The sequence below is a fragment of the Zingiber officinale genome, chromosome 2B (assembly GCF_018446385.1).
Source record: "Zingiber officinale cultivar Zhangliang chromosome 2B, Zo_v1.1, whole genome shotgun sequence".
NCBI classification, from domain to species: domain Eukaryota; kingdom Viridiplantae; phylum Streptophyta; class Magnoliopsida; order Zingiberales; family Zingiberaceae; genus Zingiber; species Zingiber officinale.
The window spans coordinates 112,247,702-112,273,785 of NC_055989.1; the positions used below are offsets into that span (position 1 = coordinate 112,247,702).

The 26,084-nt window shown below is 34.8% G+C and overlaps 1 protein-coding gene across 4 annotated transcripts; it reads left to right on the plus strand.

The window, feature by feature from the left end:
• Window positions 1-1,110: 1,110 nt before the first annotated feature.
• LOC122046828 (ATP-dependent DNA helicase Q-like 4A) lies at window positions 1,111-23,161 on the plus strand. 4 transcript variants are annotated; one of them, XM_042607726.1, is made up of 26 exons: window positions 1,111-1,242; window positions 2,827-3,014; window positions 4,607-4,664; window positions 4,953-5,369; window positions 5,472-5,642; window positions 5,720-5,850; window positions 5,946-6,306; window positions 6,386-6,517; window positions 6,770-6,856; window positions 6,940-7,067; window positions 8,484-8,604; window positions 8,681-8,832; window positions 8,902-9,037; window positions 16,598-16,721; window positions 16,804-16,874; window positions 16,974-17,042; window positions 17,392-17,520; window positions 17,599-17,757; window positions 17,858-17,938; window positions 18,027-18,188; window positions 18,330-18,385; window positions 21,810-21,942; window positions 22,029-22,123; window positions 22,227-22,304; window positions 22,373-22,749; window positions 22,838-23,161. In XM_042607726.1, exons 2-26 carry the CDS (start codon window positions 2,827-2,829, stop codon window positions 22,843-22,845), a joined length of 3,624 nt encoding a protein of 1,207 aa, XP_042463660.1. In that variant the 5' UTR covers window positions 1,111-1,242; the 3' UTR covers window positions 22,846-23,161. The 4 variants fall into 4 exon arrangements, with proteins under 4 accessions (XP_042463660.1, XP_042463659.1, XP_042463661.1 ...); XM_042607725.1 differs by having other exon boundaries at window positions 22,373-23,161; XM_042607727.1 differs by lacking the exon at window positions 16,974-17,042 and having other exon boundaries at window positions 22,373-23,161.
• The last annotated feature ends 2,923 nt before the right edge of the window (window positions 23,162-26,084 follow it).

Sequence of the window (26,084 nt, forward strand, 5' to 3'; positions counted from 1 at the left end):
ATTACTTAACGACTGAAGTAGAGCCAAAAAAAAAAAAAAAGAATTTAAGGATTGTAACTTTTAGATGATGAAATCCAAGAATTTGATATTCAAGGAGCAAATATTACATGAATGAGAAATAAAAGTAAGTAACAATGTTACTTCATAAGGTAAAAGGGCAAAAAGGTAAGAGAACTACATGAGTTTTGATTTCTCTATCACCTAAAGGGATATGTAATTAACTTAAATAAGTGTAAGTTTTTTTATGAATTTATATTTTTTTTTTAAATTATAATAATTTTTAATCGTGGCAAACCGTGCATGAATCGTGACCAATTGTGGCGAATCGTGAACCAGCAATTTTGAATCATGAATCATAACTATTTTGGATGATTAAAGTTAAGGGTCGCCTCCAAAAAAATCATCAAATCGGTGGTTCCAAACCAGGTTCGGGTCTACTCATAATCAGTCATTGAGTTATATGAAATGAGATAAATCACGAATTTAACTTATAACTAATCGTCAAGTGGCTACATGGTAAGAGGAGTTTTCCTCAAGGGTATGCACCAAAATAGTATGAAAATGAGAGTAGAGAAGATTATGTAAAAATGATGAAATGAGTTCCTTATTTATAAAGTTCACAAAGTAATCGACACTACAATATAGCTATTGATAAAAAATAGTTAAATAATCTTAACCCTAAAAAAATATTAAAAAACCTACCCACCTAACTCAATGGTTAAAATTGCCGATTAATCGACGTTTCCAACAATAACATATTGTTCCAACGACTATATATTATTTTTTAAACTATATATTATTTTTTAAACGATCCTCAGATGTCCGGGTGCCTCAAGCTCCTCCCGAGCATCCCGGTCCCTGTCAAGCTGATCACGGTTCAAGCCTGATTTGCTAGGTGAACTGATAACCGATCCATTATTCAGGCCGGGTGGGGTCCAAATTGGAATGGGCAGGTTTACTTTTACCGTTTGGTTTTTCCGTCCATACCATAAGTGACTTAAATGAGTTTATTAGGCAACTGCAGCATGCGTGTCCATGGGCCTGATTCGGCCCATTATTCTCGATCCATGATTGAAGCCCATTTCCGCCCTCCCCAAATTTGAAAGAAACAGCGTGTTTGTGTGCGGGGCCGAAAGCATTTCCCATTCTCCCGCCCTCACTCTTCCTTGTTGCCGGCAAGATCCACCCACGGGCATGGCTTCTCTATAGCGACTGTACTCTCTCGCAACACTGGGATCGCTGGTAATGTCTCTGATTCGCACTACTGTTTAGGTCATGATCTCTGTCTTGGACAGGCCTCCGAATGATTCGATATCTAGGGCATTTTCTGGATCTGTTGGTCGAAGTAATCTATCTGGCCGGATTTTGTAAAAAAATTTTCCGAATGTTTTGTGAATGAACTTTTTTTTTTTTGGTCTTTGAATGTATGCTGCTTCAAAATACGCCTGCTATTGTAATATTATTTTCTTTAACGATTGAATGGGGACGGAAAAATTAGATCTTTTGGTTGCGAAAAATCAAGGCTCGGGGATAAATTGATGATGTTCCAATACTGTGCGATATTTGTTGAGATCGCAGTCTTCAAGACGGAGATCGTGGTTTTCCTTTTCCTTTATAAGGTCACTGACTTGATCGTTGAAAGCTCCTGATCTAAAACGAGTTCGTTTTGGCCTGAGAACTCAATTTAATTGTTTCGGAACCCATTTTAAGCTCCCCTCTCCACAGTTTATTTAATCAAGGACCATATTTTCCAAAAGCAGTTTGATGAGATATGCCCCTTTCAATCGTTTTTTGCTGCTTATAATTCCTCCTCCAGTGCAAACCCTTGTGCTGATTTATGGTTTTCACACCTTCTAATGAAAATCTAGCTGCTTAGTTTTGGATTGATGTTTCCTCCTTTTATACCCCCAATTTCTCATTACTTTTTGATGCCAATTCTTCTAATTTACTGAACACCAATGTTTTGCCCTTGTTCTTGGTTACATGGTCGCCTTAGGAGTTTGGTGATAGGAGCTGTTGCTGGACTTTCTCTTAAATACTTCTTCACATTGAGATAAATGGTTCATTGATGTTTGGGTACCCGAAATCAGGGCTCTATTTTGACAGTTGACTAGCAGGGTAGCTTCTTGTTGTTGTTGTTGTCGTCGTCCTGCCTCTCATTTGAGTGGTGAAGTTAACTAGTTATGTTTGTAGGAAAATTAAATATTATGAACATAAAGAGAACTACATTACAGCTTGGAATTTCTGAAGTCTATGAGGATCTTCATATGAAGAGGAGCTCCCCTATACCTGCAAAGCGATGCTGTGCTGATCATAAATCAGATGTGATATGCCTCAAAGGCGTTGGTGGCGGCTCAAGTTACTTTACCACATTAAGAGAAAAATGAACAATTTGCATTGAATGTAGAAATGACTAGCACCATTTTTCCTTGGTATTATTTGAATTAACCTACATGTGACCCGCTGCTAATTTTCTCTAGTAAATTTGATACTCTGATATTTTTTCCGTAAGGTAGTTGGATACTATTTCTTCTTTTCAGTCTGAACACCAGTCTCTATTTGAGTTGTTTAGCTTTCTTAGCCACTCTTTCTATTAACTGTGTTGTTGTTAATGGAGTCCGTAGACATAAAAAGCTTCTTTTTACTATCTCAGCATAATAGTTCTGGTTCCTCATTTATCTAATAGGTTGTATTAGAAGATGTAATCATGATAGGAAAGGAGGATTACTGATGAATATTAAAATTCATATCATGTATAACAGTGCACAGAAAAATAGTTCTTATCAACAATTTTCTGCTAAATCCGATAAAGTTTCATATGTTTAGATGCAGAGTGAAAGCAGGTTTAAATCTGCTAATGGGAACAAATCCATCAAGACCAATTGGTTCAATCACACATCTGCATTTGAGGAATTTTCATGTCAAGAAAAATTTCTGAGCTCTGCCTTTTTGTTCTCTTTATCAACACAAAAACCTCAATCTGAAAAAGGTGCTGATGACATGTTGATTACAAGGTATTTTTTCTCAAAGGTTTTGCCTGTTTTTGGTATGAATGTTTGTCAAAATGCATATATGAGTGTGTATTCATTATATTAGAATCCTTGAGCATGCCCTAACAATCATGTGAGCTAGAGATTTCCAAGCCTTTTCCCAATAATTTTAGTGAAATTTGAGGAAGATAGAAGCATTTTTACAGTGTTGCAATTTCTTGAGAAATGTATGCAGGTGGTATGAGGTAGACCCATTGCATAGTGCATATGCAATATGTGAGAGCATGCGCAGTTAGTTTTAAATATTTATATTGATATCTAAAGAATTTATTACTTGCAAGATAAGTACTTTAGTTAATATTTACAAGTTACGATATGGAATATGATACTTTAAATTTTAAATCAATTTGGTTCTTCTAAATTAGTTCCAATTAACCAAATAAGAAAATTTTCAATTGCACATGCAGATGGCACATGCCATACGTAGCTACCATGTGCTTCCATTCAAAATTCAGCTAGGTGATTGCATATGCAACCAAACTGGGCCTTTTTAGATCTGTATTAAGTTATCTATATAATTTTTCAAGAATTAAGATCTGTGATTCCACTTCTTTCATACTTTTGCAATCATTTCAACTGTACTGAATCCTATTATATGTTCTAACATTGAACTTAAGCAACACTTCATCAAACTTTATATTCATCCTCATCCTCATCAACACTATGTTAGTCCTCTCAATTGAATATTATGCAAGATTATATTACTAGCAATGTTGAGATCTATTAATTTTTTTTTCAATTATTTCAACTAGAGATTTCTTTGGTCTTCCTTTACCCCTTACACATTCAATTCTAGTTTATTCAACCAACTTATCTAATTATACAATCTATTTGACATCTTTGAACATGTTTATATCTTCTTAACATATATCCTTTCATTTTATTGTTCTTGGAGCTATTTCTAATTTTTCCTTGTCAGTAGTGTCTTTGATTCTATCTTTTCAAGTTATCCAAGATATCCATCTTAGTCTAATATGCAACATTAACTTTTTCTCTTAGTTGTTCCCTAATTGCCCAACACTTTCTTCTATAGTTGTGCTAATATCTTATAAAATGTTTCTTTTATCCTAAGAAAACATGATGGTGATACTTGACTTCAGATGCTTTCCATTTAATTCATGCACTCTATATCCTATTTATGATATCTACATTAACATTTTTTTTCTTGTTGAATAAGAGGATCAATGTTTTTGAAACTCTTATTGGGATTCTATGTTGATTTGTGATAACTATTCATTTGCTTGTTTCCTTATTATTGAATATTTTGTCAATTCTACTTAACTTAAAACCTTTAGTTTCTAAAATTTCTCTCTACAATTCAACCTTCAAATTTAATATTTGCATGCATGTTATTCAATGTTGGGTTTTTGCAATTTAAGTTTATCAATATTTTCTTCTTTTCAGCGCCATTATACCAGATTCTTAGTGATCCAACACTTGTTCAAAATGAGATTGTATGGGCATATTACTAATTTTATTATTTAAATAATTTTTATGTGCTTTTATTATAAATGTAAATTTAGCTCATTCCTTCATCTTAATATATGAATCATCAGGTCAGTTGCTTGTAAAATTCAAGGATCTAAGCCTCTGCAAGTACAACATGTTGAGAAGGTAATTTAAATGTATTATGCCTGATTATAGATCTTTCCTTTATTGGCTATAATTAATAGTTTGATATTGTCAATGTTGAACTTTATCTTTTACTCTTAAATTTGCTATTTACTTTACTAGGGTCATTGGGCCTAATCTTTGGTCTAAAAATAACTGAATAGATTATCATTTTTTTGTGCTTCAGGTTGCATATTCTTTCTTTTATATTGTTCAAACATGTTGGCAATTTTTTTGGCACATCAGACTGCTCATGTTGATTGATTTACTTTGTAATTCTAATCATTTCAGGCTTGGCAAGATTTTTGCAACATGCAGATGGCAGACAGGAACTACTTAAGGCCTGGTGTAACTTCTGCAATACAGGACCATAATAAATTTCATGTATCTCTGCCACCCTCTCACATGGTTAAAAAAGTTAATAATTCACAAAAGATTGAACATTCATGTCGTGAAAACCGGAGCTCCAAAGTCATCTATGATTCACACTGCGGATCACATCCTAGAGATGATACACAGAATTGTGGAAATTTTAGTAAAAATGATGAAGCATCTTCTGGACCAAGACAACCATTTGTCACTGAAACAGTGATGCCACAAACTTCTTCTCATATGATTGTTGATACCAATGAAGCTGCGTGTGATTCTGTTGATAATCTTGCCAATGACATATTTTTAGATGCCCTTGATGATGATGAATTATTGCAGGTAGGATTTAGCAATTTCTTTGTTTAGGGAGTTCTAATTTAAAATTCAGATATGGTTGTCTGCTGGAGGCTTCATATAAATCATAGTAATTATGAATTTCAGAGTATCGATGTAGACCAAATAGTTATGGAACACTATCAAGTAACTGGCACACCAGAAGGTTCTGTATCTAAACAGGCACCTTTCACTCCAGTCTCTAGAAGCTACATAGGACTCCCTGGTGAAGACGCATTGCCACTGAAACTCTGTGAGTTATGTATTCATGGCTCCAAGGTAAAATCTTTAGTGCAACACAAGCTTTTTGGCTACTAGTTTATACATTCTTCATGGTATTGGCATGAACTATGCAGCTAGGTCAGTGCCCAGGAGCTTCAGTTCATTTGCAGCAGATGAAAGATAGGCTCATTACTGTCTCAACTGAACTTCTTGATAATGCTTCTGAGCTTAGTCCTGAACACTGCAAAAATCTTAATCAGGAGCGGTTTGTCCTTGTATACATGTACTTGAATGCTTTGCTACATGAGAACTCTTTTCTCCTTAATGAATATTTTTTGTCGCCCCTAATATTTGTGCCAGTTTACATCTCAAAAATAAGATTCAGCATCTTGAGAAAGACCTTTCCCTTTCAAATCAAGATGAAGAAAGACAGAGATCATCTTTCATGGCATCAACAACTACTTCAAGGAATTTTCAACTTGAGATTCCCTCAAGTATGACAGATCCTGTCAACTTTAACTCCCAGGCTTACATAAGAAATGAACCAGGAGATACTATGACTTGGAGCTCACCTACTCCATCCTGTTATGCAAACCAGTTTGGGACTACACCTGCAGACAGACAAGTATTTACTCCAAAGCTTCTTGACATTAATTACATTGAAGGATCTGGAGATAAAAAATGGAAAAGTTTAGACTTTCCATGGACAAAGAAACTTGAGGTGATTTCCTCCCTTTAAATTTCTTTGTGATTTTTCATCTTTATTATGTTTGGTACTATTGAATTTTCCTTCTTCCTAGGCTAACAACAGAAAAGTGTTTGGTAATCACTCATTTCGCCCCAATCAAAGAGAGGTGATCAATGCTACAATGAGTGGTTGTGATGTCTTTGTTTTAATGCCAACTGGTGGTGGAAAGAGTTTGACATACCAGGTATAATATCATTGTAGGCTATATACTTAATTTTGAATCTGTTTTTCCTGTCTAATATGTACAAAAGTTTAGTCCCATTTTTCTTAATCCTCATTAGGGATTGTGATTCACATTTAAACTTTTATTGTTAAACCAATTTCTGCCATTCTAGGTAATATTATTTGAGAAGCATTACATAATTGCTATTTTGGAACTCATGTAGCACAAATATACTTTTCTTGGCTGGCTCTGTATATAGAAGTTTTCTTGCAGCTTCCTGCTCTCATCAGCTCTGGAGTAACATTAGTTGTCTCTCCTCTTGTCTCACTCATTCAAGATCAAATTATGCATTTATTACAGGTATTACAGACAGTGTAATGAAGTTTCACTATTCATAAGTAAAATACTCTAAACTGAGCTGTTTTACATTTTTTTTTGAGCAGGCAAACATTCCTGCTACTTATCTTGGTGCCAATATTGAATGGGCTGAACAACAGGATATTTTTCGGGAACTGATGTCTGATGTTTGCAAATACAAACTGCTGTATGTCACTCCAGAAAAAATTGCAAAGTAAGTTTTTTCTATACAACATAGGATTATCATATTGACATCATTAGCTGTTTCATAATTCAACTACTTAGGCAGTGGACAGTGTATTATATGCACAAACAAAACCATTAATGCTATAAAAGTTAAAATGTAGGTGATTCCAACATTGTTTGATCCACTATTTTTGGCATTTAGTAGTAAAATCATTAAAGCTTTTTTTTATAGAAAAATATACAAGGAATAACACAACGAAACTCACGTAAAAATATTGGAAAGAGTTGAGCTATTACTGACAATTTGCAGTGAATTTCAGATGAATGAATAACTGGGCTACGATAAACTGATATTATACCATCATTTAAAGAGGTCAAAGCAGATATTATAATTTGGATTGATACACAAGGTCTAGAAGACTATAGTGATAAGAGTTAAATTAATTAGAATGGTGTGTAATAGGTAGAGAGGGTCAAAGAAAATATTGGTCAATTTCATTTGAACAGTAGTTGTGATCTAGTCTTGCGTAGGGCTTGCTAAGTCCATAAAGTCAGCTATAGTTGGGAGATACACAGCCTGATGACGATGATGAATGATATTGATGGAAATGACAGAAGGTCCTAAATACAATTTTTTACTTGTCTTTCCATAACTCAAGGAAAAGCCTCATCATATTGAAAAAGTTAGTGACATAACTAGAAAGAGAATAATGTGGGGTGTTGCAACATGAACACGATAAAGAAGACTAGGCTTTGTTGACATGTTTAAAGGAGACATAGAGATGCACTGAAGAAGTTGCGATACTTAAGTAAGTAATGTGAGAAGTGGTACAATACTTTCCAAGATTTTTTTGGTTAGAAGTGATAGAAGCCATCCTTAATATAATGAAAATGTCAATCTAGTTTTACTATACAGTTAGGACTATCAAAATATGAAGGTTTTGTTTAGTTAGGCTTTCCTCATTAAAGATCATGGAAGAAGGCCCATGCAGTTGATACTAAATAGTTAGGTTTGGGACTGCACAACTACTTTAACAACTAAGCAGGTTCTTCTGATGAAGCTATATTTATCTTTATGTGTTTTGTTTTTTAATCCCAGTTTTAGTATTTGGAGTTATTACTGATGTCCGTGCATAATGGTCTATTGTTCCTTCTTTTACTACTATCTTCAGTCATCATACAAACCTCAGTGGAGGATAAAATATCCAGCTACTCTGGTTGTTACAACTTGCTATTTTGGAGAATCTGACTAACTTTTAAATTAAATAATTGCTATGCTGTTGTTTTGGTATTTCATCTCCCTGATTTAAATTCATTTAGATTGTTATAATAAAAGTAAAAGATATGCAATGTCTTTCCATCAATCAATTGTAAGAACGTTGATTTTTTGCTTTCTTAGCTTTTTTTGATGATTTTTTATTTTGAAATTTATATTTGACCACAGGAGTGATGTTTTGTTAAGACATCTGGGATCTTTGCATTCTAATGAACGCTTGGCTAGAATTGTTATTGATGAAGCCCATTGTGTAAGTCAATGGGGTCATGATTTTAGACCGGATTATCAGGTAATTAAATATCCTAAAAGTCAACATCTTTTGGAAACAAATAAAATTTAGTCTGATTTATGTGTTTCTTTAATAGGGTCTTGGCATTTTGAAGCAGAAGTTTCCAAATGTTCCAGTACTTGCTTTGACTGCTACTGCAACCGTCAGTGTAAAGGAAGATGTTGTACAAGCTCTTGGTCTAATCAATTGCATTATTTTTCGACAGAGTTTTAATCGCTCAAACTTATGGTAAGTGCTAATAAAATACTATAAATTTCAATTTGTTTTTGGTTATTTCCCCCTCTTTTTTCTTTTCAGGTATTCTGTAATACCAAAAACAAAAAAGTGTCTAGAGGACATTCATAATTTCATCAAGGAAAATCATTTTGATGAATGTGGCATCGTGTATTGTCTCTCTAGAATGGATTGCGAAAAAGTGGCAGAAAAGCTACAGGTTCTTTTGGTCAAATAGCATTCTTTTTAGATATTTTATATGGGATGAAATCAAAATTTTGCTCAGCAGTCCACTGTCCATTATGCTTTCTCTTGTGTGATTATGTTGGGTATTCACACATTGTTGTATTAGCTGGTTATGCTTATTCTATTTACTTATGTTTGGGGTGCAACACATCCTCAATGTAGTGATATATTAACTGTTGTTTTCCTACTTTTTTTTAAATGAAGCTACAAGTTAATTATTCCCCTAGAAGATTACATTATAGATTAACTTGCCAATTGCAACTTCAGTTGTACATAATTTTCTTGATTGAGTTCTAACGAATTATGTTTTGTATGTTTTTAGTTGTAAGTTTTTATTTTAGTGAGTTCACATCTTCAATAAAATAAGTCTATAAAGGAACTCCCCAAGTCAATTGATTATCTGGTTAGAGAAGTTTTGGTTTAGTTTAATATAAATTTAATTATTTTTTCTCACAATTTGCAATTTAGTTTATTTCTTAATTTGATTGAATCATCTTGGATGTAGGATTATTTCTTTCCTAAAATAATTTAATTTATTTTCTAAATTTGTTTGGGGTCAAAGTCTTTAAAAAGAGCTCACTTGAGCTGTTTTTTTTTTACATAATTATTTTGGTCAATTTTTATTGAGTTTGTTTATTTCTTTGTATGAGATTGTTTATTTTTTCTGCCACATCAAATGATATCAACTCTTTATGTGACTATTAGACTTGGAACTCATAATCGACTTCTTCACAATCTCTTAAATCTCCTTTATCTTTGTGCATTCACTGCCCATCACTTCTATCCCTTTTACTCACTTCATCCATCTTCACCTTTCCTTTGCTACCTTACAACATGCAAAATCTTCCATGACCACCTTCCCTAGCAACTTCCATCCACCTCCTTCTCATCTTTCACAACCTAACCTATTTAACTAGTACGAGGACCACCTATAGACTTGATCGATTATGCTTTGTGGCCTTCAACCAATGCCCTATGCTCTTTCAACTTTGCCACAACTTCATTGATAGCACCCATATTCACCTTCCACCAACCATCGTTCGCCTCCTTAAGCCACCATTCTTGTAGGATCCCATAGTGACAAGCTCCGCAAAACTTCCACTTGAAGAAGTTGACCATATCTGCTTTGCTCCAACAGCAAGGAAATCTTTAGTCTCCTTTGCCAACAACATTTTTTATCTTTAACCTTGTAACCAATGTTCTAAAAAGCGCTAGGCGATAGGCGGGTGGTCACCCGCTGTCCAACACCTAGGCGCTGAGGTAGAATATTTTTTTCTCACAAAATATGCATAATTTGATTTCAACATACAATGAAAATAGTCCGAAATAGCAAAAGTATACAAACTGACAAGGAGCAAAATATTAATCAAAATTCAAAATATTAATTTGTTCAACTTTAACATACAGTGAAAATAGCAAAAGTACACAAAAGAACTCATATAATCCTATATCCCTAATTCTTCTTCTAGTTCATCTCCATATTTCTCCAATACTTCCTTTGTATCGGATTCAAACTCAAAATTCATGACATCTTCCTCTTCTTCATCCAATACAAATTCTTCTTCGTGAAGTTCTTTTACATTTTCAATATTTGTCTCAACATCTTCATCTCCATCATCAACAATCCATCCTTGTGCAATAGTTGCTTCACTAGCAAGTAGCACATCAACTCCTTTTTCTTCTTGTCTTCTCTTTTTGTTTATGATCTTGGCATTGAATTGAACCTAGATTAAATTGTTCAACCTTCCAGTATCTAGTATATTTCTTTTCTTTGTATGAATCTACATTAAAGAAAAATATTAATATTGAATACATATTTAGACATTTAGTAATTACTAATTAGTAGTTACATAATAAGTAATTAAGTGCTTACCCCCCTCAAAAGTATTCCAATTTCTCTCACAACTTGAAGAACTTGTAGTTAAAGAAAATATCTTTTTAGCCATATTTTGCAATTTAGGTACACCATTTCCAAAAAGATGCTACCATCCAACTAAATAAAAAAAATCAAACAATAACAATAAGCAAAATCAAGAAACAAGCAATAAAAATCACAAAATAAAGTAAGCAATTATTACTTAGTTCTTACCCTAATCATATTTCTCATCATTTTTTGTGCATCCAATTATAGCCAATGCTCTTCCAAATCCCTCCGCTTTGTTGATATCTTCAACAACTCCACATTTACTACCCCACTTTGGCTATTAATACCATCGGGAAAGAATGCTTCAACACAAGTGAAAAATCCATTTGTGACCACCTCTTCACTTCCTATGTTCCGGTCATTGAAGGAGCAATAAGGATTCAAGAGGTAGACCGTTAAATGTAGTGGGCTATTAAGCCGATTACGACTTTTCTCATCAATAATATCAATAATTAGACGATATTGAAGCTTTTGATTTTTGAATGTCACTTTAATCTCCTTTCTCGCTCTAAGTAATTCTCCATACATAAAACCCATAGATGACTTCTTATCCCAATTAACAAGACGAAACAACTTAACTAAAAGGGCAAACACCTTCAAGCAAAAACTTACCCTATTCCAAAAAGAAGCACTCATAACGGTATTATATGCAACTTTCTCCTTTGCACTCTTTGAATGTTGGCATGCATTCCATTCTTCACTAGCAACCATAGCTCTTAGTTCACTTTTCTTCTCCATCAAGCTTTGCAAAGTTAGAAAAGCGGTTGCAAATCATGTTACTCTCTACCTCACTATGTCCCTTTTTTTTGGTAAACTTTCTCATCATTGATAACGCCTTGTGATGTGCATAAATAAAGATTGTTAAGCTCTTTGCCTTCTCACTCACTCCTTTGAATTTAGGTTGGTTCCCAATTCCTTGAAGCATAAGATTCACGGTGTGAGTTGTACATGAAGTTCAAAATATATGTGACATCTTCTCTTTCAACAAATCTTTTGCTGCCATATTATTCGAAGCATTGTCTGTTACCACTTGAACTACACTTTGGGGCCCAACTTCTTTAATGCACTTGTCCACATATTCAGATATATAATTCCCGGTATGTGCTTCATTCGATGCTTCCCTAGAAGAAAGGAAAGTTGTGCCTTCTTTACAATTGACACAAATTCATGATACTTCTTTTCCGATCGGTCCAAGCATCAGTCAAAATTGAGCAACCATTCAAAGCCCATTCTTCTTCTTGCTTCTTTAATAGACTTTTAGTTCTATCTACTTCTTCCTTTAATAAAGGCTCCCTTAATATGTATTGAGTTGGAGGATGATAACCTAGGCCAAATTGACCAACCGCTTCCGCAAACCTCTTGAAGCTATCATTGTCAATGGCATGAAAAGGAATACTGGATTCGTACACCCATCGAGCTAAATATTGGTGTACATTGTGTGTCCTTTGCTTCTAAAGTGCATCGATAATATTTGTTGTTTTATCTTCTTACTTCCACTTAATAAAGATTTGGGATCAATGATGGATGTAAATCAGTTCATAGGGCCAAGAGTAAGCGGATTTCTTCTTGTCCGTAGACTCCCTTCATCTTCCTCATTTTCTTCGAGAACAACTTCTTCTCTTACATCAATTTCATTCATATTCTTTTGTTGCTTTTTTTGTTCTTGCTTCTTTAATGGCTTTCTTACACTTTACTTTGTCCTCATCCGAAGACTTTTACACGGGCCGACATTTCCTTTGATATTGGCAACATGTTTGATCTTATAAATTCCATCACTAGTAATTTTTCCATAACTTACATTTCAACTTATCTAAATTTTTAGGATCCACCAAGTTCGTAAATTCCCATCCAACGTCATCCAAATTACGTTTCAAAGGGGTATCAATCTCCATCATTGAATTAGATGTTTCAGAAGATATAATACTCGACATTTTACTACACAAGTAAAAAATTATCAATATCAATTTAAAAAAAAAATCATTTGAGTCGAGCAATGGTTATCAAACATTCAAAAAATCAATTATTAATTCAAGCCCAGCAATAACATACAAGATTTAATAACACACAATTGAATTTTATTAACCAACTTAAACCATGGATGTTGTTACTAACCTAGTAGAAGAAAAAGTTACTAGGAAGAAAAGGAGGCTGTCGAAGGCTGGAAATGAGGGAACAAGGTGCTCCCCTCCGGCCTAGCAGTTCGTCGTTGGCAGCCTTGGCTAGCTACGGCGAGCTCTGGCGGCTGTTGTCAAGAAACAAGGCAGGGTGCTAGTGGTTGTTGGCTGGGATAAAGGCAGCAGCTAGGGCTGATGTTGTGGCTGTTGGAGAAGAAAATGGCAGCAAAGATGCCGTTCTTTGATGAAGAAGAAGAAGGGGAGGGAGAAGATGAAGAGGCGGCTACTGCTCCTCTTTGATGAAGAAGAGAGAGAGAGAGAGAGAGAGAGGGGGGGGGGGGGGGGGGAAGATGAAGAGGCATCTGCTGCTCGAAGAGGAAAACCCCCTTTTAAATGATTCAAAAATCAAAATATAGACCCCTTTCGTCGTCGCCGATCGATTTGGCAATCTTCTGTTTCTCGCGAAACTCTTAGCAATCAATTTGGTGAGCTTTTATTTTTCGCGAAACTCATGCCAATCGATTGGAAGTGTTTAATCGATCGGCTAATCAATTCAGCAGACTTCTGTTTCTCGCAAAACTCATGTCAATCAATTGGAAGTGTTCAATCGATTGGGGGGGGGGGGAGATGAAGAGGCATCTGCTGCTCGAATAGGAAAAACCCCTTTTAAACGATTCAAAAATCAAAATATAGACCCCTTTCGTCGTCGCCAATTGATTGGTAGAAACTCATCAATTGATTTAGCAACCTTCTGTTTCTCGTGAAACTCCTAGCAATCGATTTGGTAAGCTTCTATTTCTCGCGAAACTCATGCCAATGGATTGGAAGTGTTTAATCGATTGGCCAATCAATTCGGCGGACTTCTGTTTCTCGTAAAACTCATGCCAATCGATTGGAATTGTTTAATCGATCGGCCAATCAATTCAGCAGACTTCTGTTTCTCGCAAAACTCATGCTAATCAATTAGAAGTGTTCAATCGATCGACTAATCTATTGGAAGTGTTCAATCGATCGGTCAATCAATTCGGAAGGCTTTTATTTTAAAAGAAAAATTGAACGCCCTGCACCTAAGTGACGCCTAGTCGCCTAGGCGGCCTTAATGTGAGGATGCCTACCAGCATTGCCTTGCAAAAGGCGGGTGGGTGGGCAGTCGCCCACTGCCTAAGCACTGCTTAGGCGGCGCCTTTTAGAACACTGCTTGTAACACACATGAAGTCTTCATCATAGTTAGATTTGATTTATATGGATCTTCTACATAAATATGAATTTTAAACTTATTCCTTTCAACACTAGTGACATTGAGCATTCTCGCTACTGTGCTTGTTGCCCAAGGCCTTGCTAGTGGCCCATGTTGGATAATATTGCCATCTGTGGGTCACGAAGATTCACAAGACATATCTTTTTAATTTGTCATCTCTATTGCATGCTAATCACTTGTCACATTACAACTTTGCTCTCTCCTTTAGCTGAGATCTAACAACACATACTAGTTATAAATAGAGCCTTCAATTTGGGTTGGGCCATCGGGTTTGTCCGCCCCGCCAAAAAATTTAAGCGGGTTGGGTTGAAATTTAATCAAACCATTTTAAGGCAGGTTGAGGTAGGCCAATTTTCTTGAGCCCGCAACCCGTGTGGATCCGCCTGTGGTGGGCTTGGGTTGGTCTGTGGGTTGAGGAAATGTTGAAGTTGTCGCTCATGCACCTTGAATAGTAGTTGAGGTCCCTTGGCATGCCTCTCATGTTCAACAAAACTAAGAGCACACTTGCCGTTCTTTTATAGTGCATTGATGTAATTAGGGTTACTAGATTTGTTTATAATCATCTTTATGGTAAGCTTTCTTAACTTGCATTTTACTGAGTAATAGGTGTTAAATTCATTTTGCTCGATGAGCATTTTCTCTTAACTAGATGAGCAATCGGCCAACCCAAGCCGTCGCAAACTTTTTTATTTTATTTTATTTTTTGGTGGATTCACAGGTTGACCCGCCTAACCTGCAACTTGTCTTGAGTTGGGGATTTTCTAATCCGCCAAGATGACGGGTTGGCCTACTTTGCCCTGTCATATTGTTGGCCTGCCATAGGTCGGTCCTCCTTGCCGTCGGCCCGATTGACAACTGTAGTTATAAATTAGAGCAACTTGACGCCAAAATTGGTCAAAATCGAAATCAACTTGCAACTTGATTTAGTTCATGAAGAAGTGAAAGGAAAATAAAGGGTTCAAATGTTAAGTTTTAATTAAACAAGAAAAATTGGGCATTGGACCTTACACATCCAAAATGCCAAATGTATCCTTATAAAAAAGTAATGACATGGAGGGTATATTAGATCTTTTGATTAGATTGATTATTTAATTGCTTTTGAAGTTGATAGAAGGAAATCCTATAGATCTTATCTTGTTATCGCTTGTGTTACTAATCCTCCACGCTTCATTCCTTCAACTGTCATTGTTTGTAGTTTACCTAGTGTCTAGCTACGATACTTCAATTCAGTTTATTATCATTACTTAAGCGTATAATATATGAATGCAATCAATAGATTTGCAATTTAATTGTTTGACCAAGGTTGGTTTAACTAATAGATTTGGTTGGGTCAATGTTTGTATAGCCATATAATTTAATAAATTCATCTATTGGTTTAACCACTAAATTGATTGTTCAGAACTTATTTAATTTGATTTTCTATCCAATTTTTATAATTATGCTTTGTTGCAATTGTTGCAGTAGAAGAAGCTTCATTGGAATAACAGAAGTAGTTATTTAATTATTTTTTTTTGCCAACATTCTTTTTCCTTATGTTGTTAAATAAAATTGAAATACAAGCAAATTAAAATTAATTGATTAGTGTTTGCTAGAGACATTATACTTAGAGATTTTTTTTCCCTATGATGTTAAGTCTTAGAGACATTATACTTTAGTGAGGGCTATGTTTTAGATGATGTTTACTCCTTTTTCTTAATCATTGAAAAGGACCCTAATTGAAATTGATAACTCACCTCGAGTTGAGTCTTAATAGGGGAAAATAATGCAAAGTAGGAATTTAAGTCTTTTTTTTTTTACATTTGCAAGTGTTTATTGTGGCAAGTTCTCTTTAGGAGAATAAATCTTTAAATGGAAGTCTCTTAGTGGTTGTCTTATTTAGGATTTTGGAGCAATTTTGTTAGAAGCTTAATTTAATTTGGTTCGTTTCTTAGTTTGTTAACTGGTTTATTTCCTCAATCATTATGTTGTTAAGACTTATAAAGAATATTACTTGATCATAGGATAACCATATTTGGCACTGGGTGAAGGTTTAATAGTGACATTTTTTTTAAAAGAAAAATTTGCTAAAGATTAGAAGTATGTTCATTATGTTTTTTGTTTAGCAAACAGATCTACCAGATTGCTTGTTGATCATAACTATTGTAAAAATTGAGTGTCTTTTGCATCATTAAGACTATTGAAAATCCTGCAATATTTTCAGGGATATAGACACTATTGAAAATCCTGCAATATTTTCAGGGATATGGACATAAAGCAGCATTTTATCATGGTAGCATGGATCCTCTTCAAAGAGCTTACATTCAGAAACAATGGAGTAAAGATGAGATCAATATAATATGTGCAACTGTGGCATTTGGAATGGGTATTGCCTCATTTATTGCATAAGAATTTTCCTCCATTTGTAGTCAAGACATCAAAACTTGATCCCAATTTGCGCATACTAGGTATTAACAAACCTGATGTACGTTTTGTTATCCATCATTCTCTCCCAAAATCCATTGAAGGTTATCATCAGGTAATTTTTGAAATTCATTTATAAGTTTAATGGGGCATAATGCCTTGAACTCTTGATAGGTATGACATTGACTAAAAAGTTTATCATTTTGATTCTTAGGAATGTGGACGTGCTGGTAGAGATGGTCTAAGATCCTCTTGTGTATTATACTACAGCTATAGTGATTACGTGAGCTGTTGCATGCTTCTTATTGCATTTCTCTCTCTCTCTCTCTCTCTCTCTCTCTCATTATATTTTAAACTTGTCCCTTTGGGATGGTCTAGCGGCTAGCGCATGAGGTGCTGTCACCATGAGGTCCGAGGTCGAATCTCGGCATAGCCGAGAGTAAATGTCTCTCTTATGTGTCAGTCACTATTCCAAAGGCTAGTAGCTACCTATGATTTACCTCTCCTCGTTGGCCTTGGGACGGGTTGGCAGGGGCGCTGGGGGCGAGCATAGTCGCCTTTTTGCCACCTTGTATTATATTTTAAACTATTTCTTTGACAATGCAACTTTCTTTTTTTTCTTGCAAGAATAGATACGTGTGAAGCACATGCTTACCCAGGGTGTGATTGAGCAAAGTCCTTTGACATCTACAGCAAGACGCAATTCTTTAGCAAGCAGCGACAGAGTATTAGAAACAAATGTTGAGAACCTGCTTCGTATGGTACTCAACAAACTTGGTGCTTTCCTAATAGCAAGTTGGAAGCAAGATACCATGCTCACTTTTGTACCTCAACTGCAGGTTTCCTATTGTGAGAATGATGTAGATTGCAGACGACTATTACAACTGATGCATTTAGGAGAGAAGTTTGACCCAAACAACTGCAAAAGAACCTGTGACAACTGTTCAAAAATGTTGACCTGGGTTGACAAGGATGTAACTGATATTGCAATTCAATTGGTTAGAAACTGTTTTTTTTTTAAGTGAATATATTGATGAGATCACTGGCATGCCATAAAACTTTGTTCCTTACATATGTTTCCATGAGCTTGGTTTGTAGGTTGAGTTGGTAATATCGACAGGAAAACAGTACTCAACATCTCATATTCTTGACGTGTACAGGGGTTCCCTCAGTCAAAATGTGTGCACTTGGTTACCTGAATTTCATGTTCCAAACTGTGATGGAAACAAATTTGAACTTTGCCAGTAATATTTTACTTATGCTGTAGGTCAAGAAACATAGACATGATAATTTGAGCCTTCATGGAGCTGGAAAGCATCTAGCAAAGGGTGAAGCATCAAGAATTATTCACCATTTGGTTACTGAAGATATTCTTGTGGAGGATGTCAAGAAGAGTGATATTTATGGATCCGTGTCTTCTATTCTGAAGGTAGTATGTCAAATATAAAGTATTTGATGTGATCTATTAGTAGATTATTTTAGGGATGAGATCCTGTTTTTCTCCCAGTGGTGTGCTAATCTAACATTCCCTCAACACTTAATGACGACCAAACTTGTTTTGATTCTGCAGGTAAATGAGTCTAAGGTCCAAATGCTTCGTTCTGGAAAACAAAGGGTTGTATTAAGGTTTGCACTTTTCCCTCTGTTTTCCTACACTTGGATTCATGTTTATTTTTTTCTTCTTTGAGTTAGGTTTGTGTTTTGACAAAGCATTTATGGTGTGTTTGGTATGGTAGAATGGAAGGAAATCAAATCTGAATAAGATTAAAATGAAATGGAACAAAATGAAAAAGGGAACAATATATTTCATTTCTTTGTTTAGTTGTAACAATGCAAAGCAGTGGAATGTTTTTTTTCTATGTTTTACTCATTTAGTCTATCTGATTCTTTCTATCAATGATTCACTTGGTCTGCGTGGTTTGTGTCCAATCCACCTGTTTTTCCAACATTTCTCTCGAAATATGTGGCTTTGTTGACCCAACATGCTTGGTGCCAAACTTGTCCAGTTCACTAGGTCGATTGATCTGATGGATAGATCCACCATGATAGCACATATTAACATTCCATCATCTTTAAATCAACATAGTGAAAGATATGAAAGGTGAAATAAGGTTTTCCTCATTGCCTAGGTTTTTATCATGATGATTTTAACCTTAGTTTTACTCTAGAATTAAATCATCACCTAAATGAAGAGGAGTACAACTGATGGGGACTTGTGAACCTCAATTTTGGTATATCTCCGCACTTTAAACTTATTCGAACTAAACCTAAATAGCTAGATTGGTTACACCATTAGACACATTTTGAGGGTTCTGCAGCCTATAGTCATTAACCAGGATTAGATTCCCTTGACCATCCTCAACTTCTAACACTAAAATTGTTTCAAAGAACCTCTGTTCTTTGGGTTTTAACTGAGACATACATGCTGAACTTGCTGTTTCAAACTTGAAATTAACTATGATGAACCTAAGAGTAAGATCACACTCTAGGAATCAACTTGAGAGAGAAGTGTGATCAGATTCATAACAATGAATGGCAAACCATCGCAGTTGAATAACCACAACAATGTAGGAGAGTCCATATTGTAGAGAGGGTAAGATCCTACCTCTTCACTGAGGATTCACTGCTAAAAGGACTACTTAAATAGCATTCATTGCCAACACAGCATGGAACATGCTTGAAATCAAGAGAGGAACAGAATACGGAGGTTCTAGAGGAGAGGGGAAAAAACTCAAATCATTGGAAACTTTTCCTTTCTAGTCTCTGCCATTAAATGTGCATAATTCAAGTGACTTCCCATTTCCCTTTAGTGGCGACGGAGAGGAGCATCACAAGAAGGGAGCAGGGAGATACAAGGAAACAAACCTTGGATTGGAAGAGGAATGAGAGAAGAGGAGAAATGAGGGCGAAGGCTTTGTTCCATCTTGATCCCTCAACCTCTTGAGTAATGAAGGTAGAGAAAATGCCAATCACTTGATCCTTGCAATCGTCACAATCCTCATCTAAGATGAAATGGAAACCAATCACGATCTTTGTTGCATCAGAAGAGGAAGGAAGATGATTACCAAATGAGAATGGTGTGCTACACATTGTTGAAAGCTATCAGAATCTCTGTTGCAATTGTGGAGGAAATCAATGTTCCATAGCCTTGTTGGCTACAAATGGGCAGCGATGAGTCTACTGATGAAGCAAAGTTTGGGTTTCGGGAAGAATGCTTATGTATTGAGCCTATGATCTCAACAGATGTAGCTGTTAGCGCAATTGTGCCTCAGGTGGTCATGTTCAACCAAGATGTTTGATGTGTTTGACAAAGAGTGTAAACTAAGTTCACCTATGCGATTGGTGTGTGCTATGAAATTTGTATGGATTTGGTAGGATGCACACGAAGCTTGTGATTAGACACGGTTGAGTCATGACTATCTTGGTTTGATCAGGTCCATTAGAATTGGCAAAGAATGGTATGACACACTATAAGACAAGGAACATGGAGTTGGTTCGACAACTTTGACAGTATCTACAAGAGGTGGATTACATAGATGACCTAGCAAAGGATGACATGTGGAACAAGTAGGTGACTTAGTGCACTGAGAGGTTGAGGACGTGACAGAAGGTGTACTCTTGGGTAACGCAAAGCTGTGACAATTTGAAGACCTCATAGTAAGATGTGAGAGAATATGAGAGAATTCATAATCTTACATTTTAGGTAGATTTCTACCTAGGTGTGAACTCACTAAAAAAGGTAGATTTCTGCCTTTAACTTACATTTTTATAAAAACTATTACTTTTTCTTGTTTTATCTTTATTTAAAAGAAATATTTTTATATGAGATTTTTTCACTTTTGATAAGAAGAAATATCAAGCGATTTTTTTAGTGGTGATTTATCTATTAGTTAGCAGGTCGTGAAGTAGGATCTAGGAGTCTGAAACACATAAAACAACTTGTGTTAGTTTTGCACTACATGATTTTGGTTTATCTTATTTTCACTTCACTTAACAGATTTTTTTGGCTTTGCAAGGACACACGCGAAAAAAAAATCTGTTTGCTCGTCAAGGCGCTATTCACTCCCCCCCTCTAGCACTTGGGTCAACTTTATCGATACTTAATAGTAGGGATTGGATTTCTTCTTGATTCACTGATCAACTTGGCTTTAAAAGCTTCGTCTGATGTGAGCTTGATTATAGCAGTGTTCGTGTGTTTCATGGAACTTTTGATGCAAACTGATAGACAAAGGGAGCAAGATCATTTTATCTGTGTAAAAATGATAGCAGGGTACCTGAGATCATCATTGTCATCAGTTGTCAATATCATCATCATCATCAAGTTGTGTTCTTCCCAAGTATTCTTTGTCAACTATATAAATATTATCATTCAATTGAGCTCTATGCCTACTTATATCACTAATACTATTTAAATTATTAAAATTTTGATTAAATTTATTAGTGTCTTCTACCTGAGATGTTTGGAAATAAATTATCAATAGTGTAATCTACCACCAGGATTTTTGCAACATAGAGGCAATCAGCTTATTCCATTCTCCATGATTCCCTGCTTCTCAGTAATTGGGCAAGTAGCTTAGTACTAACTATTTATACTTCGCAAATTTTTCTACAAAGATGTCAAGTAACATAATACAACTGATTTTCCAATTCTTGAATCTGTGTATTCAACAATACCATGATAGCTCGCTTCCTAAGCATGCATAGCAGTTCCCTATTATTTGTCTACGAGTTTTGGCAATTTTTTCACATAACTCTGTAGTGCTCAGATATGCTATTCATTTTTTCCCTGTTTATGATGGCATATTTCTATGTGTGTGTGTTTTAATTTAGTTTAAATTTTTTTGTTAAATGTTTCTAAAATAATTTCATCAATAGAGTTTTGTCAACATCCTTGTGTATAGTTGATTACTTTCAGATTAGAAGCTTTCTTGAGATAGGCGACTTACTATTAGTATACTGATGACATTTTGTTTAAAATGGTATATAACTGCAGCTTCACATTTATATTAATGTTCAAATGTGATAGCAGTTAATGTTCATATGACACCAGGTTTCCTGCTTCTGCAAAACCATCTAAAATGAGCAAAACTCAAGGGACACCAGCAAAGGGTTCATTGCTTCAAGAGATGTTAAACGCCACAGTTGCTGATGCGGATGCTCCTTTGCAAAATGGAGTAGATTTGGTAACATGCGTATACATGTCATAATGTTCTGGTAAACAGAGGTAGCTAAGTGATTTAGTTGAACATTTATTATGTTCTAATTGCAGAATCTTTCTGCCAAACTTTATACTGCTCTACGAATGCTAAGAACGGCACTTGTAAAAGAAGCTGGTGAAGGGGTCATGGCATATCATATATTTGGGTAAGTTTTTTTTAAAAAAAACAAACACTAACTAATGCACAAATATCCTGCATATCCATAATCTGTGTTGATGATGCTTGATGAATTCTTATTGCTATCTCAGAAATGCCACATTGCAGCAAATCAGTAAGAAATTACCCAGAACTAAAGATGAACTTCTTGAGATCACTGGCATTGGCAAGTAAGTTTTTCTTAAATGTACTGTAGATTGAATGCTATAGGTATATATAATCACATATTTTAATCCAGGGCAAAGGTGCACAAGTACGGAGACCGGCTACTGGAAACTATAGAATCTGCAATTGCAGAGTATCGCAAAACAAGTAGGAATAGCAGCAGCAGCAGCAATGATAATACTGATGGAACAAAGAAACGGAGAAGTTCGGGAAGTAGTGACCCACGTAATAATGATGATTTCTCTGAAAGCACTGTTCAGTCCAAAAAACGACAAGCAAGGCTAGTAAATGAAGAAAGTGCACCATCAGCTGCCGCAAGCAATGGTCGGTGTATTGATATTGATCTTGACGGTTATGAGAGTGAGGAGTCAGTGCCTGCAATGCAGGGGCCTTCTGGTAGAGTTCTGCCAAAATGGTCAAGGTCAACAAGCAAAAGCAACAGCCCTAGAGGTGACCTTTTCCAGCAATATGCATACAAGAAGTAGATAAGTTTGTGAGTTTCTCTCGGGCCTTCCTTATGGCTCATGGTAATGTGCAGGAGATTAATAGAAGTCAAATTCTGCTGCTCGAACGTGGATTCTTATGCCTTGTTTGGACCGTTTCATCCTTCAACACGCAATCTATAGTCAAGTTATCTTTGATATGGTTGAACCCAAGATTTGCTCGACTTTAAATCTGCAGAACAAGGCATTCTGCAGAACCTGAAGGAACAATCTCTGCAGTGATCTTAATAGTTATCCTGGCGGTGAAATGTTGATGAAATGCAATTTGCTCTGCAATTTTGTAAACTTGCTGTGAAATTAAACCGTTATGTTTCAGCAGTTCTATATATCTAATATTAGTATCATATTCTGTGATATAATAGAAGAATGCTAGGAACTAGAGGATTGCAACAATGATGGCGAAATCAAAACAGCTCGAGTTCAAGTGCCTTCAATACTCTGTTTACATGGATGGAAAGAGAAGAGGAGAAGATGAGAGAAGGAAAAAAAACAAAGAGACAATTGTACATGATTTCAAAAACCCATTGCATACATTTTTGCTACTTTTCCTTCCACTTGGCCTCCTGGATTTCTTAAGGTCAAACCAGAGTTCAATACTGCAGGATTTAAGTTAGCTTGCAGTTCTTCAAAAGCTTTGTTGATTGAAAAATTATCATGGCCAAATTGAATTTAGAGCTTTAAAGATCGGCAAACAATTCATTTGAAGATGTCACTCGAGCTTGAACCTTTTGGAGGTAAACTTAATCTGAGTTTGGATTATCTTAAAACATTCTTATTGCATGTTTGATTTGAAGGATAAATATTTCATTTTTGATAAATTTGATAATGATTATCAATATGCCTGGCTGCTAAATGAATTAGAAACATTAAATTTAGCCTAACTCCAATTTGATGCAAAACAAGCTGGGTTCATTTGAAGTTTTATTGCAAATGAATATACTTGGAGTCCTATTAATGCTGGAAGGCCATGAACTGTTTGTAGTCTGTCTTTCTACCTTATCTTAAATTCTAATGTCTTAAACAGATTTATGTTAAAACGGTTTGGTAGTTATAAGAATATAAATTACATTTACTTTCTCATTGCTCAGTCAAACACCTGACTGGCTGAATCTGTTGCAATTCGACTAGTTGAACCAATTGACCGAATGAATTGACAACTTCATGGATTCATTGCCTGCTATGATAGAATAACATATTCTACATTGGTGTGCTTATAATTTTTTGGAATTTTACAATAGAACATGTGTTCTACTACAGTGTTTTTAGTTCAGCTGTTGTTGATGGGTCTAGCTTGAACTCAACACGAAGTTACCAACTAATTGACTTCAAAATCCAAGTGTTTCAATTCAAAGTCTAGATTCAACAATAATATTGGAAAAGTGAATGAAAAATTGATTGAAATTGTCTCCCATATGAATGGAAATTTAGTCTAATATTTGAAGATTTAGGGTAATTATTTATATTGAAATTTAGGGCTTCGATTACATCAAACCTAATAGATTTAAATATGAGTGCAACTCGTGAGTAACGATGGCCAAGATTCTAAATCTATAAAAGAAGGCTCCTTGTTTAACCCTAGACAAGGAATAATCCAACCATCAGTCTTCCTCCATCTTTCACCTTCCGGTAATAGCATTCAAATACTCTTCAGTCGTAACGAACAATTAATGCTCTGTTGCTAACATGTTAGAGCCGTTGTATTGGGAAACAAATGCTCATTCAAACCTCTAAACACCATTGGAGAGGGGACAAATTTATTTTAAAAAAATTGTTTTGAGATGACCTTCTTCGTTGATTGGTTTTCTTCAAATTTTGAAACTCTACTTAAAAGCCTCTATTATTTATAGTTAATCAAAACTAAAACTTCTAGGATGATCTAGTGCTAATTTAACTTTTTTAAACTTCTAAATATGCAATGATGACCTCTATTTTTTATGCTTTATGAAATCTAGAGCTTGTTAGATAAAATTTTGATTTTTGATAAAATTTATTTAAATCTCAAACCTCTACATAAGTCAGCTTTTTTATATGCCCATTCAAACTTTAAACTGATTACCCATGCTAATCTTTGTTCACTCAAGTTCTTATGCTTTAACAATTGATAGATATCTTATTTCCATTTTGAATATGTATTTGTTATTTATTATATTTTGATTCTTCATATAATGAGTATTGTGAATGAAATCCTATTGTTTAGCACTAAATTTAGCTCTTTAACAGTAGATTCTTTAGTTCTTTGGAGGTAATTAACGGTGGAGATGTGTACCCATTGGAATGCCTATTAATTTCACAAAAAAAATAAAATAAAAGGGCGTGTTTATTATTTTAGATTTTTCAAGGGGCAAAGGGCGCATTATTATACTTTAGTTTTTTTTAAAAGGCGCCCTTAATTCTCTTTCCATGTATTTCTATTCTAAATTAAAGTAATAATAATAATTTTTATTATTTAAATCGAACTAAATAGAACCGAATTAATCCCATGTATTTCTGTTCTAAATTAAATAAAAAAATAATTTTTATTATTTAAATCAAATCAAATAGAACCGAATTGGATTAAGAAAAATAAATAAATTTTTTAATTATTTTATTAATATTCTTTAGTGTTTTTTTATTTTTTAAAAATATGAATAAATTTAGGAAATCAGTAACATAATTTTTTTTTTAAAAATAAGCTTTTTAATATCATGACTTTTAAATGAAACTACTCGATGAAATAATTAAGTTTTTATTATTTTTCTTGATCTGATTTGGTTGGGTTTGATTAGTTAAATAAGAAATAATTATTTTTTATTTTAATTTAGGTCTCAAATAGGCGGGATATTTTAGAAATTACGTACGTTCTCAGATGAAAAAATAAAGTATAATGCACCCTTGATAAATTCAAAAAATTAAATACGCTTTTTAAGAAAATCTCAAAATAAAACCCCACAATACGAAAAAAAAATCCTCACCTTTTTTGCATTTTCCTTTTACAAAGATTGCGAGAACCATAAATTTTTTCTTTTCGTGTCCCCTTAACATGGGGTAAGACTCGTTCATCTCAAACACCTTTCACCGTCGGCCGCATGATAAAATAAAAAAAAAAAGTAAATCATGATGACAAATTCACCTGTCTAAATGACAGGTCCCTTGGCATGGTTAGACTTCATTAATATTCAACCATAAATGTGAATAAATAATGTCTCCAATTTTATTATAATCACACTCTACAAGACACATGCACTAATATCTATTTAAGGGTTTTTTTTTTAAAAAAAATCTAATATTCACACTCAACAAATT